The 15,676-nt window shown below is 51.2% G+C and overlaps 1 protein-coding gene across 1 annotated transcript in view; it reads right to left on the reverse strand.

Annotated features, from left to right (window-relative positions):
• Window positions 1–8,631: 8,631 nt before the first annotated feature.
• Window positions 8,632–15,676, reverse strand: part of LOC101444558 (anthrax toxin receptor-like) — a 30,810-nt gene continuing 23,765 nt past the window's right edge. Inside the window, exons 11-15 of the mRNA XM_071213631.1 lie at window positions 15,174–15,252; window positions 14,256–14,732; window positions 11,501–11,530; window positions 10,132–10,215; window positions 8,632–9,603 (exon numbers count right to left, since the gene is read on the reverse strand). Of these exons, the coding sequence (XP_071069732.1) occupies window positions 9,334–9,603; window positions 10,132–10,215; window positions 11,501–11,530; window positions 14,256–14,732; window positions 15,174–15,252 (940 nt within the window). The 3' untranslated portion in view covers window positions 8,632–9,333. The remainder of the gene's footprint in view (window positions 9,604–10,131; window positions 10,216–11,500; window positions 11,531–14,255; window positions 14,733–15,173; window positions 15,253–15,676) is intronic.

The raw sequence follows: 15,676 nt of genomic DNA on the forward strand, positions 1-15,676 counted from the left end.
TCTTTATATTTAAAATGGGTTTCTTCAGACAACAAAGAGTTGGGTCATCTTTTTATTTTTTTAATCCACGCTGATAGTCTGTTTTTAAATTGCTGTATTTACACCATGCACATTTAAAGCAATTGACATGCTTGGATTAATATATATCATTTTGTAACTATTTTCTATCTGTTGTCCTTGTTCTTTCTTTTACTTCTTTTTTTTCATTTCTTTTTAAAGAAGCTTTAGACTACATTGAAAATATAGATTCCCATATACCCTACCTCCTCCCCCACCACTTTTCTCTATTAACATCTTTTTCTTTCTTTTTATGCCTTCTGTGGTTTTGAGTAAGCATTTTATGATTCCATTTTCTCTCCTCTCCTAGCATAAGAAATATATTTCTTTTAAAATTATTTTACTACTTTCTTTAAAGCTTGAAATAGGAATTTTCAAATCCACCTTCAAATAACACTATGTCCTCACAGGTAGTTAAGGTACTTTATAATGTAGTATTAGCAATCCCTCCCACCTGTCACTTAAAATATTGGCTGGAATATGTGTTCTCCCCCACATGGAAGGATGGGAGGAGCCCAGCGCTGGAGAGGCTCCTGCCAGGCCCTGCTGGAACCGCCAGCTCCCTAATGTGCCCCCAAGACTGTGATGCGGCAAGTTCTCAGCTCAGGGATCCCTGCTCTGTTCTCTGTCCCCTCTTGGAGAGCATGGCCTTCCTGACCATGCAGGGCTCCTGCCCGAGGCCAGGGCTGTTATGACTGCTCCTCCCACAGGGAGCTGAGACCCAAACCTCCTCCTGGCCCTGCCTGGCCCTCGTCTGCCCGAGAAGGGCATTAGCGCAGGGACCATGGCTCAGAGCCCAGCCTTGTAGTGGGTGACCTCGCCCCATCCTGGTTTGATGCTCCCAGGACTGGCTGGGTAACGTCCCTCTAATCATTAAGCCGAGGCGTTGGTGCAGGGCCCGCTCCTTTCCACGCCCGCAGAGCCCATTCTCAGGCACCGAGTCCCCTGCGAGAAGCGGGAGAGGGAGGCTGATGCCAGCCCTGTCCAGGCCAGGGGACAGGAACTCGCGGGGACCACATGAGGGCGGGGCACGGCCTCAGCCTGCAGGCTGTGCATCCTTTAGGCACCTCGGGGATGGACCCCAGGGCCTCTAGATCCCAGCAGAGCGACCTGTGCAGAAACAGGGTGAGGGATACACACGCTTGCTGGCATGCGTTCACCCACACACGTAAAATGTGTGTAAATGGACCCAGTTTCCACACAGAACCTGCAACAGAGCCTGGCAAAGACGCACACAGAATTAAGAGGGCGCATAAACCCTACAAGAAGACCTCGATAACACCCAATTTGGAAATCACACTTGCACACAGCGACTTCAGAATTGTCCCGGCACGCCCAAGACTGCTGTGAGGATCCAGTGGGAGGCGCCCCGTCAAGGCCCCTTCAGGGCCCCCGGCTGGCTCTGTGAGGAGGGGTGCATGCTGCCAGCCTCCCTGCTCCTGTCGCCTTCCCTTCCCGGTCGGCCTCTGGGAAGCCCTCGATCTGCTCCCCTGACTCCCCTGTCACCGGGGCTCAGCCGGTGAGGGACAGGCTCCTCTCTCCTTGTTTCTGGGGTCCAAAAGTCTCCACATCCAGAAGGTTCTGAAGGCATTTCCCACACAAGAGGGCCTTTCTCAGGGCTCGCTTCTCCCGCCCAGAACCCTCCCCGCTTGCTCACAGCCCCCTCAGCCATCCTCCACAAAGCCTGGGCATGCCATTGGGCAAGGAGATGAATGTAAGCCAGGAGCGCCATTTGGGAGCCATCTGCACCTCACGGGCCTCCCGACCCCCAGCCCCGCCTGGGCGCCTGGTGCTGAGGCAGGAAGGCCCTGCACCCCTGGCTTAGCCGCATCTGAGACAGACTCCGGCCCGGCCTACCCAGGGCAGGGCCCTGCACCCCAACATCTCCAGCCGCGTCCCTTCTCGGTTTCCTGATGCCAAGGCCTCCCGTGAGGACAGAGACAGAGGCTCCCCAACATGTGGAGACAACTCTGGGGGCGCTGACAGCCCCTGGGCCGCCTCCTAACTGCCCCACCCCCTGTCTGGGCCCTGACAGCAGCTCTGCTGGAGTCACATGACCAGTGGGTCACCAGGAGGGACCCTGACGAGTAGGGGCGCCGGGCAGCTGCCTGGGAGCCCCTCTGTCCTCCGTGCAGGGGCTGTGGGGGTGCGGGCAGCACCCAGAGGGCAGGAGCCTGCAGGAGGAAATGCTGCTGGTTCCCAAGGCTTTCCAGCTTCTGGAGCCCTGGGCCTGGATGCCGGCCGCAGCTCCCCCCGCGGCTCCGCCCCCAGTGGCGCGTGACCCCCAGGCCCCGCCCCAGAGTTCAACCCCAGGCCCCACCCCCTCGGCTCAAACCCAGTCCCCGCCCCCTCAGCCCTGTCCTCTGCTCTGGGGTCTCTGCCTCTGCACAGCCTGGGGCGGGTCAGGCCTGTGCTCTTGGCAGCACCTCTTTGATGTTTCCATGGAAACGCCCCTTGGACAGAAGCACGGAGGGACTCATAGGCTGGGGGCATCTGGAAGTGGCCTGTGGAGAGTTGTGCAGGTTTCTTGGGTCCCTGGAAGCTTCCATGTTAGGCAATAGTGATGCGGGCCATTTTCGGGACTTGGAGTTGTCCTGAACAACATGGCAGGGATGGATGCCAGACATTATATATCCTGCCGTAACCCACTGAATGGGTGGGGGAGAGTGTGACTACAACGTAAACCATTACCCATGCGGGGCAGCAGTGCTCCAAAATGTATTCACCAAGTGCGATGATTGTGCCACGATGATTAAAGAGGTTGTTGATGTGGGAGGAGTGGGGTGCAGGAGCATATGGGAAACTCTTACATTTTTTAATGTAACATTTAAAAATAATAATAAAAAACTATATTAATTTTGAAAAAAAATATTGCAGCCTTGCGAGCTCCTGAAGCCCCCCTCTCACCATGGGGGCTCCCCCTCCCCAGGCTGGTGTCAAAGTCCAGAGGGTCCTACCACGCCCTCCCCTGCAGTGGTCAGGGCTCTTGGAACACCTGGCAGTGGCCTGCTGGCGCCTCCAGCCAGCGGGTCACCACACTCAGGGGTGTAGCTCCCTCCTACCCATATGACGTCAGGACCCTGTGGCCCCTCCTGCCCCTGGGGTGGAGGACGTGCTAGCCAGGTCCTCCGAATGAGTGTCTCCAACAGCCGGCAGTGCAATGTCCTGTTCCTCCTCGTTAGCATTCTCTTATTTATAGAACCAGGAGCTCTTAGTCTTTGTGAAACAAATAAAAAGAAAACAGAAAAAAGAGTTGACTGAGTCAGGCTTCACATCCTGCAGAGAAAGCCAGGAAGTGCGGTGTGGGGAAGCCGCTTGCACAGTTGACCTGGGATCGAGTCTCCAAATGGGGCCTAAACTGACTGCCGAGCCCCTCCCCAGGGCTTTAAGCCCCTCTCCCTCGCTCCTGGCTCTGAGTTGGCCCATTGCTCGGCCTCGCCTTATGCGGCATTTTGTCACAGGAGCAACCTTCTTACCACCAGCTTGGGAGAGGATTTGTTGGCACACAGATGGCCTGGGAGGCGAGTGGGAAATGCTCTCCCCAAGCCCGTCCTGGGAGCTGGCTGGACAGACGGGGACTCGGCTGCACAGGAGGGCGAGGGGCAGGAGGGGGAGAGGGGGCTCCCTGAAGCAGCAGCAACACCAGACAGGAAGGCTTTGAAGGTCAATGGTTATTTGTCCCAGGATAAGCCTGCACACACAACCTGCATACGCAGAAATGGGCCCCTCCAGAAAAATTTTTTTTTAAACATGGGAGAAATTATGGTTATTTCTTTCAATCAGTATTGATTAAACACCAAAACCTGTTCTTGCCTTACTCAATTGAAAGTTTCAAGAAGACAGGACTGAGGTGGAGAGTTTAGTTTCCTAACTAGTAAGATCAATAAAGACTGGCTGGGAAGTGGACTTGGCCCAGTGGTTAGGGCATCCGTCTACCACATGGGAGGTCTGCAGTTCAAACCCCAGGCCTCCTTGACCCATGTGGAGCTGGCCCATGCACAGTGCTGATATGCGCAAGGAGTGCCCTGCCACGCAGGGGTGTCCCCAGCATAGGGAAGCCCCATGCACAAGGAGCGCGTCCCGTAAGAAGAGCCGCCCAGGGCAAAAGAAAGTGCAGCCTGCCCAGGAATGGTGCCACAAACACGGAGAGCTGACACAGCAAGATGAAGCAACAAAAAGAAACAGATTCCTGTGCTGCTGACAACAGAAGCGGACAAAGAAGATGCAGCAAATAGACACAGAGAACAACCAGGGTGGGGGGGAAGGGGAGACAAATAAATAATAAATGAGTCTTTAAAAAAATAAATAAATGAAGAATGGCTAACTAGAATATGTCACCAGAGAAGAGAGTGTAGTTATGGAATGGAAAGCTGGGTTTAATCTGAGCAGAATCAGTAAAAAGTAGTTTGGAAATGTTTGGAAATGAATAGAAATGGTGAGAGCACATAAGAGAATTTGTCATCAGAATTGCTAATATATAGGTATGACAGTGGTTTGCTTTTTCTTAAATAATGAAAATGCTCTAAAATTGATAGAAATGATGAATGCCCAATTCTTGATTATACCAATGGATTTTACACTTTAGATAAATTGTAAGGTTTATGAATAAAAAACATAATAAGGTGGGTTGGGGAAAAATACACCAAATGTAAGATACGGATTGTAGTTAGGAGTAATTCTTTGATGATGCTCTGTTATAGTTTGCTATGCTTCACAACAATGCAAGGTATTAGTGCTGGGGTGATGTGTGGGAGCCCAGTATGATGTGTTGTAAGTGTACAACTTATACTACATACCTATTATTTATGTATGTTCATGTATGAATGATATATTTCAATAAATTTTTTAAATGAAAAAATAATATAATAGAGGATGCCTGGGCACCCTCAGTCACAGCTGACTTTGCAGACCCTCCTGAGGGGCTCAGGGACCCCACACCAGGATCCGGGGGCCTGTGGGCCTGGTGATTTCACAGACACAGAGAGACCGTGGGCTGCGCCTGGTGGGAGGATGCTGCTCACTAAAACTCATCCTTCTTGGGCGTGGATTCTCCAGCAGGGGCAGATGGACCCAGATGGGGAGTTGTTTTTCTTCTCTAGTGGAGAGGACACGGTTCAGTGGAATCCTTCTGGGCTTGGGCACAGTTCGGGGCACCTGGACAGAGAAGTCGTGCTTCCAGCTAGTGGCCTTGGGGTCTCCTCACCACCTTCTATGACACGTTCAGAATGTGGGACTCCAAAGTGGGAAACCAGGGACATGGAGAAAGGAGATGAGAAATTCAAAGGCTTCTCTTTGCATGAAGTTAGGGAGGGAGACACAGGACTGGATTCACATGAAACAGGCTCTTTGGGCTTTTTCATGGAGTGGAATTTGGCAGATGGATGAAGACGAGGTGCTGTGAGAGGCACAATCCATGTCCATCCCCACGGGGCCCCGGGATGCGTTATTCTAGCAGGTGGAGCGTACATGCATCTCAGAGAGGACAGAAACTCACCATGTAATAAACTCTTTTAATCATCAGCAACAAATGCCAACATCTTTTTTACTGTAAAACCAAAACTATGTGTCCACCTCAGCAAGTCAACAATCCTGGCCCTTTGGTGCTTTCGCCTTAGGGCTTTGCAGGCAGGGCTCATGGAGGGCAGGCGGCCTGTGCCTGGGAACAGGGCGAGACCAGCGGCAGCATCCAGGAGGACTGAGAATATGCACCGGGGGAATGGCAGCACCCCGGGCACACGGGGAAGGGGACACTCTCACAGTTGGGAGAAAGGCGCAGTCTTGGGTCAGAGATCACCGGTACCCTCCAGGCCCTCATTGGGGTGAAGGCCTTCTCTACCTGTAGGTAGAGAAGAGACAGGAGGTCATGGAGAAGTCATTTGATTTGGGTCCAGAGGCTGCAGTTTCCTTGGCCCCGTGGGCTGGACTCAGGCCCCACCTGGACCTGTAGGGTCCTATATGCTTTTTCTCTCCCTGGAGTGCTGGCATCCAGCCTCTACTCCCACTTGGAGGGTTTGGCTGTCACCCCCTCTATAGAGGCTCCCCTGCCCTCCCCAGGGAGTCTTAGGTGCTCTGGCCTCTGACCTTGGCTGCTGCTCCTCCATGGACTGGGAGACTTGGGAGTGAGGGTGAGGCCTGACTTCCTTCCAGAGCCCCAGAAAGCCCGGGGAATAAATTCCAGAGGTAACACCTTAAACTATTAAAACATCCAGTGTGCAAGTAAAGACTGCAAGGCATATAAAGAGGCAGGAACTGATGGCCCAGTCATAGGAACAAGATAAAACATCAGAAACCATCAACAAATAAAACCAGACTTTGAACATAAAAAGACTTTTAGAAAATGATTTTGAATATGCTCAAGGAGAGAATGGAAAACATGTATAAGGAACTAAAGGACATCAGGAAAATTATATGTGAAAAAAATGAGAATTTCAATAAAGAGAAATTATAAAAGGGAACCCAACAGAAATAGTGGAATTAAAGACCACAATAATGGAATTTAAAATTCCTTGTATGGGTTCAATAGCAGATTGGAGCCGGCAGAAGAAAATATCTGTGAACCTGAAGAGAAGATGATTGAAATTATTTAGGCTGAGGGGCAGAAAGGAAAAAGAATGAAGAAAAGCAAACAGAGAGACCAGGAGACTTGTGGGACATCAAGTTTACCAATATATGCATTATGGGATTCCTAGAAGAAGACAGAGTGAAAGAGACTAAGAGACTATTTGAAGAAATAAAGCAGGCAAACTACCCAAATTTAAGTAAAGAAATGAATATACATATCCAAGAATTATAGTGAACTATGAATAAGATAAACTCAAAGAGATCCGCAACCACCACATTATAATCAAACTATCTAATGCCAAAGACAAACAGAGAATCCTGAAAATTACAGGAGACAACAACACATCATCTTCAAGGGAGCTTCAATAAGAAGTTCCAATTTCTCATCAGAAACCACTGAGGCAAGAAGGCAGGGGGATTGTGTAGCAGTTTGATATTATTGACGAATTCCAAAAAGAAATTGGATTATATTTGTACACTTATCTTTTCCACTGGGCATATTAGACTATATTGGATTCAGAGGCTTACTTAATTAAGTAATTAGCTAATCTTCTTGTGCCAGTAGGGCATTGAGCCCCCACCCTTGGTGGGTGGGGACTCACAGATAAAAGGCATTGCAAAGGACAGAGTTGGAGGTCTTCTGATGTTGGAGTTTTGATGCTGGAGTTTGATGCTGAAGGCTTAAGCTGGAGTCCCAGGACGTAAGCTCACAGAGGAAAGAGAAGTCAGTCCCAGGAAGAAAGGAACCTTGAATGCAGAGAAAAGCAAGCCCCAGGAACGTAGGAACCCAGAAAGCCTGAACCCTCACAGACGTTGGCAGCCATCCTGCTCCAAATAGATTTTGGTGAGGGAAGTAACTTATGCTTTATGGCCTGGTATCCATAAGCCCCTACCCCAAATAAATACCCTTTAAAAAACCAACCAATTTCTGGTATTTTGCATCAGCACCCCTTTGGCTGACTAATACAGATGACATATTGAATATGCTGACAGAAAATAAGTGCCAACCAAGAACTTTTATCTTGAGTAACTGTATTTCAAAAATGAGGGAGAGATTAAGAAATTCCAAGATAAATAAAGGCATAAGCATAGGGAGTTCATCATCATTAAACTTGGACTATAAGCAATGCTAAAGGGAGTTCTTCAGATTAAAAGCAAAAGGTCAGTAGATGGTAGAACAAAGCTGCATAAAAGAATAAGGATCTCTGATAAAGGTAAGAGCATGGTTAATTATAAACACCAGTGCTTTCAATTTGTAACTCAGTTTTCACTTCTTATGGGATCTAAAATGCAAATGCATAAAAGTAATGATACACCCATGGGTTGGGACACCCAACCTTTAAAATGTATAAAGATTTAATTTGTGACAAGAACACATAAAGAATGGGGGGCAGAAGGCTATGGAACATAGTTTGTAAATGTTGTTGAAATTAAGCTGGTAATAAATCAAACAAGATTGTTAAAGATTGAAGATGTTGAATTTGTACCCCATGGTAACCACTTTTGTTAAGAGGCTAAATGCATACCCTATGGTACACATTTGTTAAGGTATTAAAATGTGTACTCCATGGTAACCTCAATGTATATCAGAAGAAGGCATGCAGAAATAAATGAGAAAGTGTTCAAAGTGGTTCACTATGAAAGGAAAAAATAATACAAAAGAAGGCAATGATGGGAGAATTGAGGAACAAAAAAGGAATAAGAATTGCAAAATCCAAATAAACTGGCAGAAGGGCCTGTGTTACCAGTAGTCACTTTAAATGTGAATGGGTTAAACTCTCCAGTCAAAAGGCAGAGATTGGCAGAATGGATAAAATAGCATGGTCCAATTTTATGTTGTTAAGAAGAGACTCTCCTTAAATTCAGACACAAGTAGGATTATCAAAAGGGATCCAGTATGGGTATACTTATATACAATATTAATATACTCATATATTATACTAAGATGCTAATACCTAATAAAACAGACAAAGTAAAAAAACTATTATAAGGGACAAAGAAGTACACTACATATTGACAAAAGGGTCAATTTGTTGAGAATGCATATATGCACCTAATAGCAGCACTGCAGAATATATGAAGTAAATATTGAGAGATTGAATGGAAAAGTAGATAGTTCTACATTAATAGTAGGAGACGTCAATGCACCACTTTCCATAATGAATAGAACTTCTAGACCAAAGATCAATAAGGAAAGAAAGACTTAAACAATACTATAAACCAACCAAACCTGATGTATATACAAATACTTCATCCAACAACAGCATAATACACATTCTTCTCAAGTGCATATGGCTCATACTGTAGGATAGACAATAAGTTACACAATGGAATCTTAGACATTATACCACCACCATGAGCAACAAAAGGAAAAACAGTTAAATTGGATTTCATCAAAATTATAAACATTTGTTCATCAAAGGGTATTATCAAGAAAGTGAAAAGACCATCTACATAACTGGAGAAAACATTTGGAAACCATGTATCTGGTAAGGGTTTGATATCGAGAATAAATAAATGAATCCTACAACTTATCAACAAAAAGTTAAACCACCCAACTGAAAAATGGGCAAATAATTTGAATGGACATTTCTCCAAAGAAGATACACAGTTGGCAAATAAGCACATGAAAAGATGTCAACATCACCAACCATTAGGGAAGTGCAAATCCAAACCAGAATGAGATATCACCACACATCCTGAGAATGGCTTTAATTAAAGAAAAAATAAAAATAAAGACCACAAGGCAAAGAGCATGTTAGTGGCCACGTTCAGTCCCCTGGGGCCTATGTGCTCCTGAGCACCACTTCCCAGGGCTGGGGACTCCGTCTGTGGGCAACTGTCACAAGGGAAAAGCACTGTGGGTGACCACCCGCCATGGGGGCAGCACCCCTGCCTGATCACCATGCTCCCCAACGAGGGCCGCATCAGTTGCACAGAGCTGCAGTTCTCCCTAGCAAGAGCACACAGGAGTTCCAGTTTGCCCTGCAAAGGGGACATGGCATGAGGACATGGCATGGTGGGGTGACACTGCCAGAGAGGGTCAGGCACCCCAGCTGAACCCCAAGAACACGCAGAGCTTGGGAGCAGGAGCCTGGCAGCCTGCGTGCCTGCTGGGGTGGTGGTCACTGTGGTCACAGCGTCAGAATCTGGAACAAGACACTCTTTTGGTGTGGGGGTGTCAGTGGTTCATTTAGGGGACAAGTCCACAGGCTGGAGGAGCTACACCAGGAGCCAGGAAAGGTCCCTGAGGGGAGCATTATGGGGGCACAGGGTGCTGGGCAGCAGCCCAAGGAGGGGCAGGGAGGCCTGTGCTCCCAAGGTAGAGGGAGGGGAGGGGCAGGGGGGCAGCCTTGCAGCCCCTGGGGGCATGGGGCCCTCTGCTTTGTGCCCACCCTGGCCCCTGGCACCTAGGGAGAAAGCCAGATGCCCAGGACCCTCGCCACCCCACAAGTGGAGACTTCTGGTTGGACCTCTGCACCTCAAGCTCAGCATGACAGGGGCCCTCCTCACCTCCATTTGGCTCAGACACCCAGTGTCCAGGCAGTCGCAACAAGCAGGCATCACCATGGGCCACGGCAGGCAGCAGCACACTGTCTGTAGGAAGAGAAAGCATCTGCTCCAGGGTGGCACAACCGGGAGGGCTGGTGCTGCCACTCAGCCGATGTTTGTGGGGTGAATAAGGAACAATCGAGTGAGGGACCCCGGATTCCATCAGCAGCACCCACGCCCCCAGGGAGCATCCTCTGGGGCAAACAAGACGGCATCTGGCTCATCCCCAAAGTGCTGCAAAGCTCCCCTGTCCCCTCGCTCCTCTGACGCCCCCATTGGCAGAGCCTCCTTGAGGCTGTGCCCTGTGTGGGGCCTGGACCGAGGGCTCCAGAAGAGAGGGGTTCACGCCTGCAGCCGTGCTCTCTGGGGGGAGCCGTCTGTAACAGGACGTGCCCAGGACGTCACTACTGGATGGGTGGCCACAGAGAAGTGGGGGCTCTGTCCACTCCAGGAGCCTCATGAAGGAGGAAACGTGACTCAGGAGGAGCCTAAAGGCAGAGGACAGAGGGGACCAAGGACAGCACCGTGTGGTCAAGGCACGAGGCCAGCCAAGGACCCTGAGGGCTGCAGTGACTGGCACCGGAACCTGTGGACCCAGGAGAAAGCTGGACTTCTGGCCTCCAGACCAGAGACAGTGACCTCTGGGTTCAAGCCACCCGCGGCATGGCATTTGTCAGAGCAGCCCTGGCAAATGAAGACACCATGTGCTGGGCCAGCCAGGGGTCCACGCATGGGCAGGGGACGCCCCTCAGCCACCAGGCTCCAGCTTTGAAAGCGCAACCACCCCAGGCCCACCTGGTCCCATGGCTGCTGCCCTGAACCTGGCCCTGGGCTCCCCTGGGTGGGTGTCCCTCACAGCTCTGTGCCAGATAAGCTCCCTCGCCCACTCTCAGCCATGCAGGCCCCAAGGGCTGACCTGGCCAGGCCCCTCTGCCCACCAGGAGACCGTGATTAAGACAAGGGCATGGAAGATTCCAGAGCTGGGTCCTTGCAACATGAGGCTCCTTTTCCAGAAGCTTCCCCAAGTCCTGGGTAAGTGCCATCCTGCCAGCCAGCAGGGGCCAAGTGTCCCACTTGTCTCAGGAGGGTCTGTGGCAGACCCCCCACAGGCTGCCCACACTGCCCCTTTGGTGGGAGCCTGGGAAGGGGGATGCCTGGTTTCCCTAGCAGTCCCCGTCCCCCTACCCCTGCATCCCCCTCCTCCTGCTCTGCAGGCTCTTGGCACAGGCGGTGGAGCTCCTGGGGTGGGAGCGGACCCCTCCATGGGCTGCAGGAGGCTCGGTGCATGGCAGATGAGCTCACAGGAAGTCAGGACGCACTTAGGACTTACCCTACATGGGTCCGGTGGCTTCTTTTTACACTAGAATGTTAAAAAGACATAGCCAAATAAGATTAATAAGAAAAAGAAATAATACTAGCATTTAAAATAACAAGTAACATACAAAAAACTTTAAAAATAAAAATAGTATAAAAATTTTTTAGACATTGTTTCTTTCATCACTGTAAGGTCTGTTGTCTTGTATGTACAGTAATAATTTCTCCTGTATATTCCCCCAGGGTCTTATTTTTTCCACTTTATTTTCAAAGAAGCTTTAGGTTACAGAAATGTGGGAAGAGGTCCACCTGGGGCATGCCTCGAAGGCATATGAATATGTTCAAGCGTTCACTGTCTGGATGGTTGAGGACCCACACAATAACCAAAGAATATTGAACTCCCATGCTGGGGAGGGCTGCTGCATTCTCTAACAGCATGGCAAGAATCTCCCAAGTACAAGGGCAGTGCCTAGTGAAGGAGGAGAGACCATGATGCTAGGCCCTCGATATTGACGACCGTACTTACAGACCTGTCCTTGTGAATTTGAAACTTAGCCTAGTGTTATACATTGCCTAAGAGTTACCTCCTGAAATCCTCCTTGTTGCTGAAATGTGGCCTCTCTGAAAGCCAAACTCAGCATATAAACACACTATCCTTTTCCCAGCATGGGACATGATGCCTGTGGATGAGCCCCCCTGGCACCAAGGGATTAATACCAACACCAACCAACAACCAACAACACATGCAAAGACCTTGACCAAAAGGGGGAAATATTCAATACAAATGAGTTTTTGTGGCTAAGAGATTTCAAAGTGAATCAGAAGGTCATTCCAGAGGTTACACTCTGTGCATCTCAGCAGGCTCAGCAGGATCCCATTGACTGCCACGGTAAACAATGCCTCAAACAGCAGGGCTCCTAAGAGCTAGAGACACCCAAACACCAAAAGCAGCACAGAGCAGCTCAGGAGTTAGGCACCCTATCAGCTGGCCTTACTCTGGAATCTATGCTCCTCAGTGTAACAGACTTAGACTCTTGTATAGTTTCCCTAAACAAGGCTCTTCTGCCCCTTTTATTTGAAATATCATTAGCACTCTACTTATTAAATGTATGTTCCAGAGACTTAAAATCTTTGGTCCATCCATGTGCCAGTTGGGTCCTGAATCTCAGCAGAGTTGCAGCACCTACTCTCCAGTTCATTGGACTCATCCAGCACAACTAACAAGGAGATGATGATGGACAATGCCTATCCAAGGAACAGAGAGTGTCTGCAACTGCAAGCAAGAGAGTGACATCCACCTACCGCCTGGGAAACAGGACCCCTCTCAATCAGAAACTGCACCACCATTGTCAAATCCTCAAGACTGGGGAATGAACACTGGACTAAAGTAGACTTATTACTATTCTATTATAGACATTATTCTAGCAATGGAAGAACTTCTATCATTGATATAAAGGCAGTGGCCACCAGAGGTTCTGAGGGGGGGGGAGGGAAGAAGAGGTGTCACATGAGGGGAATTTCAGGACATTGGAGTCGTCCTCCAGGACAGGGCAATGATGGGTACAGGGCATTATGGATTTTGCCATAACCTATGAAACTGTGCAGGGCAGAGTGTCAACTGTAATGTAAACTAGAGTCCATGGTTAGTAGCAAAGCCTCAATATGTGTTCATCAATTTTAGCACATGTGCCACACTAAGGAAGGTTGTTATTGATGTGGGAAAGTGTGGGAGGGGGAGATGGTGAGGTTTATGGGAATCCCTTATGTATATATTTTTTATGTAGCATTTATGTAATATAAAGCTTCTTTTAAAATAAATATTTTTTAAAAAGACATAACCTGTGCTGGAAGATGCAGTTTGGGCTCAGCCTCAGCCCCTGGGAGAGGTGGGGACCCTGCTCAGAGCCGTGGGGCACAGACTGATGCCTGCAGGGCTGCGGCCAGCACGGCTGCCTCTGAGCCTCAGTTTCCTCCTTTCTCACAGGGACACCGCCCCTCCCTGGAGGGCTGGGGCAGGCCAGGCAGGCTGAGGCCGCCCCAAGCCAAGAGCCCTTCGTGGGATGGTCCCCTCAGGCTTTCCCTCGAGTGCTTCCAGGTCAGGGACCCACCTGCTCCTTCTCTGCCCCCCCCCGCTTTCTCCTCCTCCTCCCTGCAGCCCTCAGGATGGTCCTCCAGCCCCGCAAAGACCCCTCCTTCCTAACCCAGGAGCACTCCTCTCTGTCCTCCTGCTGCCCTGCTGCATGCTGGCCTCTGTTCACCTCTAGAAGGGCTGTGGGCACCAGAGCAGCCTGGCCCAGCATGCACAGCCTCCCCCTGAGCACCCTGTGGCAGGCAGGGCAGGAGGCCAGGGCACCTCTAGGCCCCAGGGGGGGCGGAGCCTGAGCCTTGGTCAGTCTTGGGAGCTGCCACCATAGCAGGGGCGCTCACCTGCTTGCTCAGGCAGCAGGGGCACTCACCTGACTGCTCACATAGCAGGGCACTTACCTGCCTGCTCATGTAGCAGGGGCACTCACCTGCCTGCTCAGGCAGCAGGGGCACTCGCCTGCCAACTCAGGTAGCAGGTCACTCACCTGCCTGCTCAGGCAGCAGGGGCACTCACCTGCCTGCTCACATAGCAGGGCAACTCACCTGCCTGCTCAGGCAGCAGGGGCACTCACCTGCCTGCTCAGGCAGCAGGGGTATTCACCTGCCTGCTCACGTAGAAGGTCACTCACCTGCCTGCTCAGGCAGCAGGGGCACTCACCTGCCTGCTCACATAGCAGGGCACTCACCCAACACCACAGGTAGAAGAAGCAGCACAGCAACAGGAGGAAGAGCAGGGCAGCTGCGCCAACCACCACGGGGATCCAGGGGAAGTCGCTGCTGCTGCTGCCGGTGCTGATGAAGCTTTTGACAACTGGTGGTAAGGGTATCTCCAAGCCACGGGGCTCCGCCTCCTCGCCACCGCCCTCAGGGTTCCCCTCCTGCTCAGTGCGCTTATCTCTGCTGTCCACATCACTACTTGGAAAGCGGTACTTGGAAAGCCACTTGAGGGCTCTGGCTGCAAGACGCTTGAAGAGCTTTGCGGGGGGCTTCTGAGGAGGCTTTCCAGGGGCCTGCTCAGGGGCCTTTCCAGGGAGGTTTTTTGGGGCAACCTCCAGGGGCATCTCAGGGGCTTTCTCAGGGGTTTGCTCAATGAGGCGCTGGCTGTTGACCTTGCTTGGGTTCCCTGCCTTGTCCTCGGTGGGTTTGGCAGCAGGATTCTCCCCCTGTGGAAGGGCCACCGTCACCATCCAGCCTTGGCTGCCAGAGAACAGGTGTGGCCGAGGGCTGGGCTGGGGCTGGGTGGCCCCCTCCCAGCTCCCATCTCCTGGCATTCCACCCCCAGCCTCTTCCTCTCCTCAGGCGCTCCACCTTGAGGGACCCCAGGGGGGCCAGGAGTTCATGGACAGATGCTCAGACCACCTCGGCAGAGCCCAGGGTCATGGACACCATGTGTGGCGGAGGCTGCCCCATCCCCCTGCCTGAACCCTGACCTGGAGGGGTGGGCCCTGGGGCCCACACAGCCAGGGGTGCTGCAGGCCTGGACTCTGGTCTTGGTGGACCCCTGCCCCACCCACTTGCCCTGGCTGCCAGCTGCCCCCCAGTGTGTCTGCATCAGGGCTGGGCCGATGGGTCCCGTGATGGGGGTGCCCCCACCCAGTACTCACGCAGTCCTTTCCTCTGAATTTGAGGTTGTTGGCGATGAAGGTTATGCCTTTGTTGAGGCTGATTTCAACGAAGATGGGCCTAAAGCACAGAGGGGGTGGGCCGGTGACAACCAGGTCTCCCCGTGGCTGAACCTTGGCCCCCAGCTCTCCTGGGTGCAGTGACTTTGCCAGCAAGGCACTGGGGAAGTGGAGAGAATGGGCAAGCTCTCCTTCCCCAGAGCACGAGGTTGGCCTGGCTTGGAGGCCCCGAGGGACATGGCCGGTCCCAGGAGCCTGGCATCGTCTGCCTACCGTGTGGCCACGTGCCACGTGAGCGGCAGCCACGGGGGGGCTCCCTGGGCTCCTCCGTGTGGACAGGGCACGTGGGCTCAGCTCCAGCGAGTGGCAGGAGCCCTTTGGAACCAGATGGGCTGAAGCGCGTGCCCCAGAAAAAATCACGTTCACGACCTGCACCCAGTCCTGGGGGGGAACCCATTGTCAGTGGACCTTCTGAGGACATCGTT

The sequence above is a fragment of the Dasypus novemcinctus genome, unplaced genomic scaffold (genome assembly GCF_030445035.2).
Source record: "Dasypus novemcinctus isolate mDasNov1 unplaced genomic scaffold, mDasNov1.1.hap2 scaffold_225, whole genome shotgun sequence".
NCBI classification, from domain to species: Eukaryota; Metazoa; Chordata; class Mammalia; order Cingulata; family Dasypodidae; genus Dasypus; species Dasypus novemcinctus.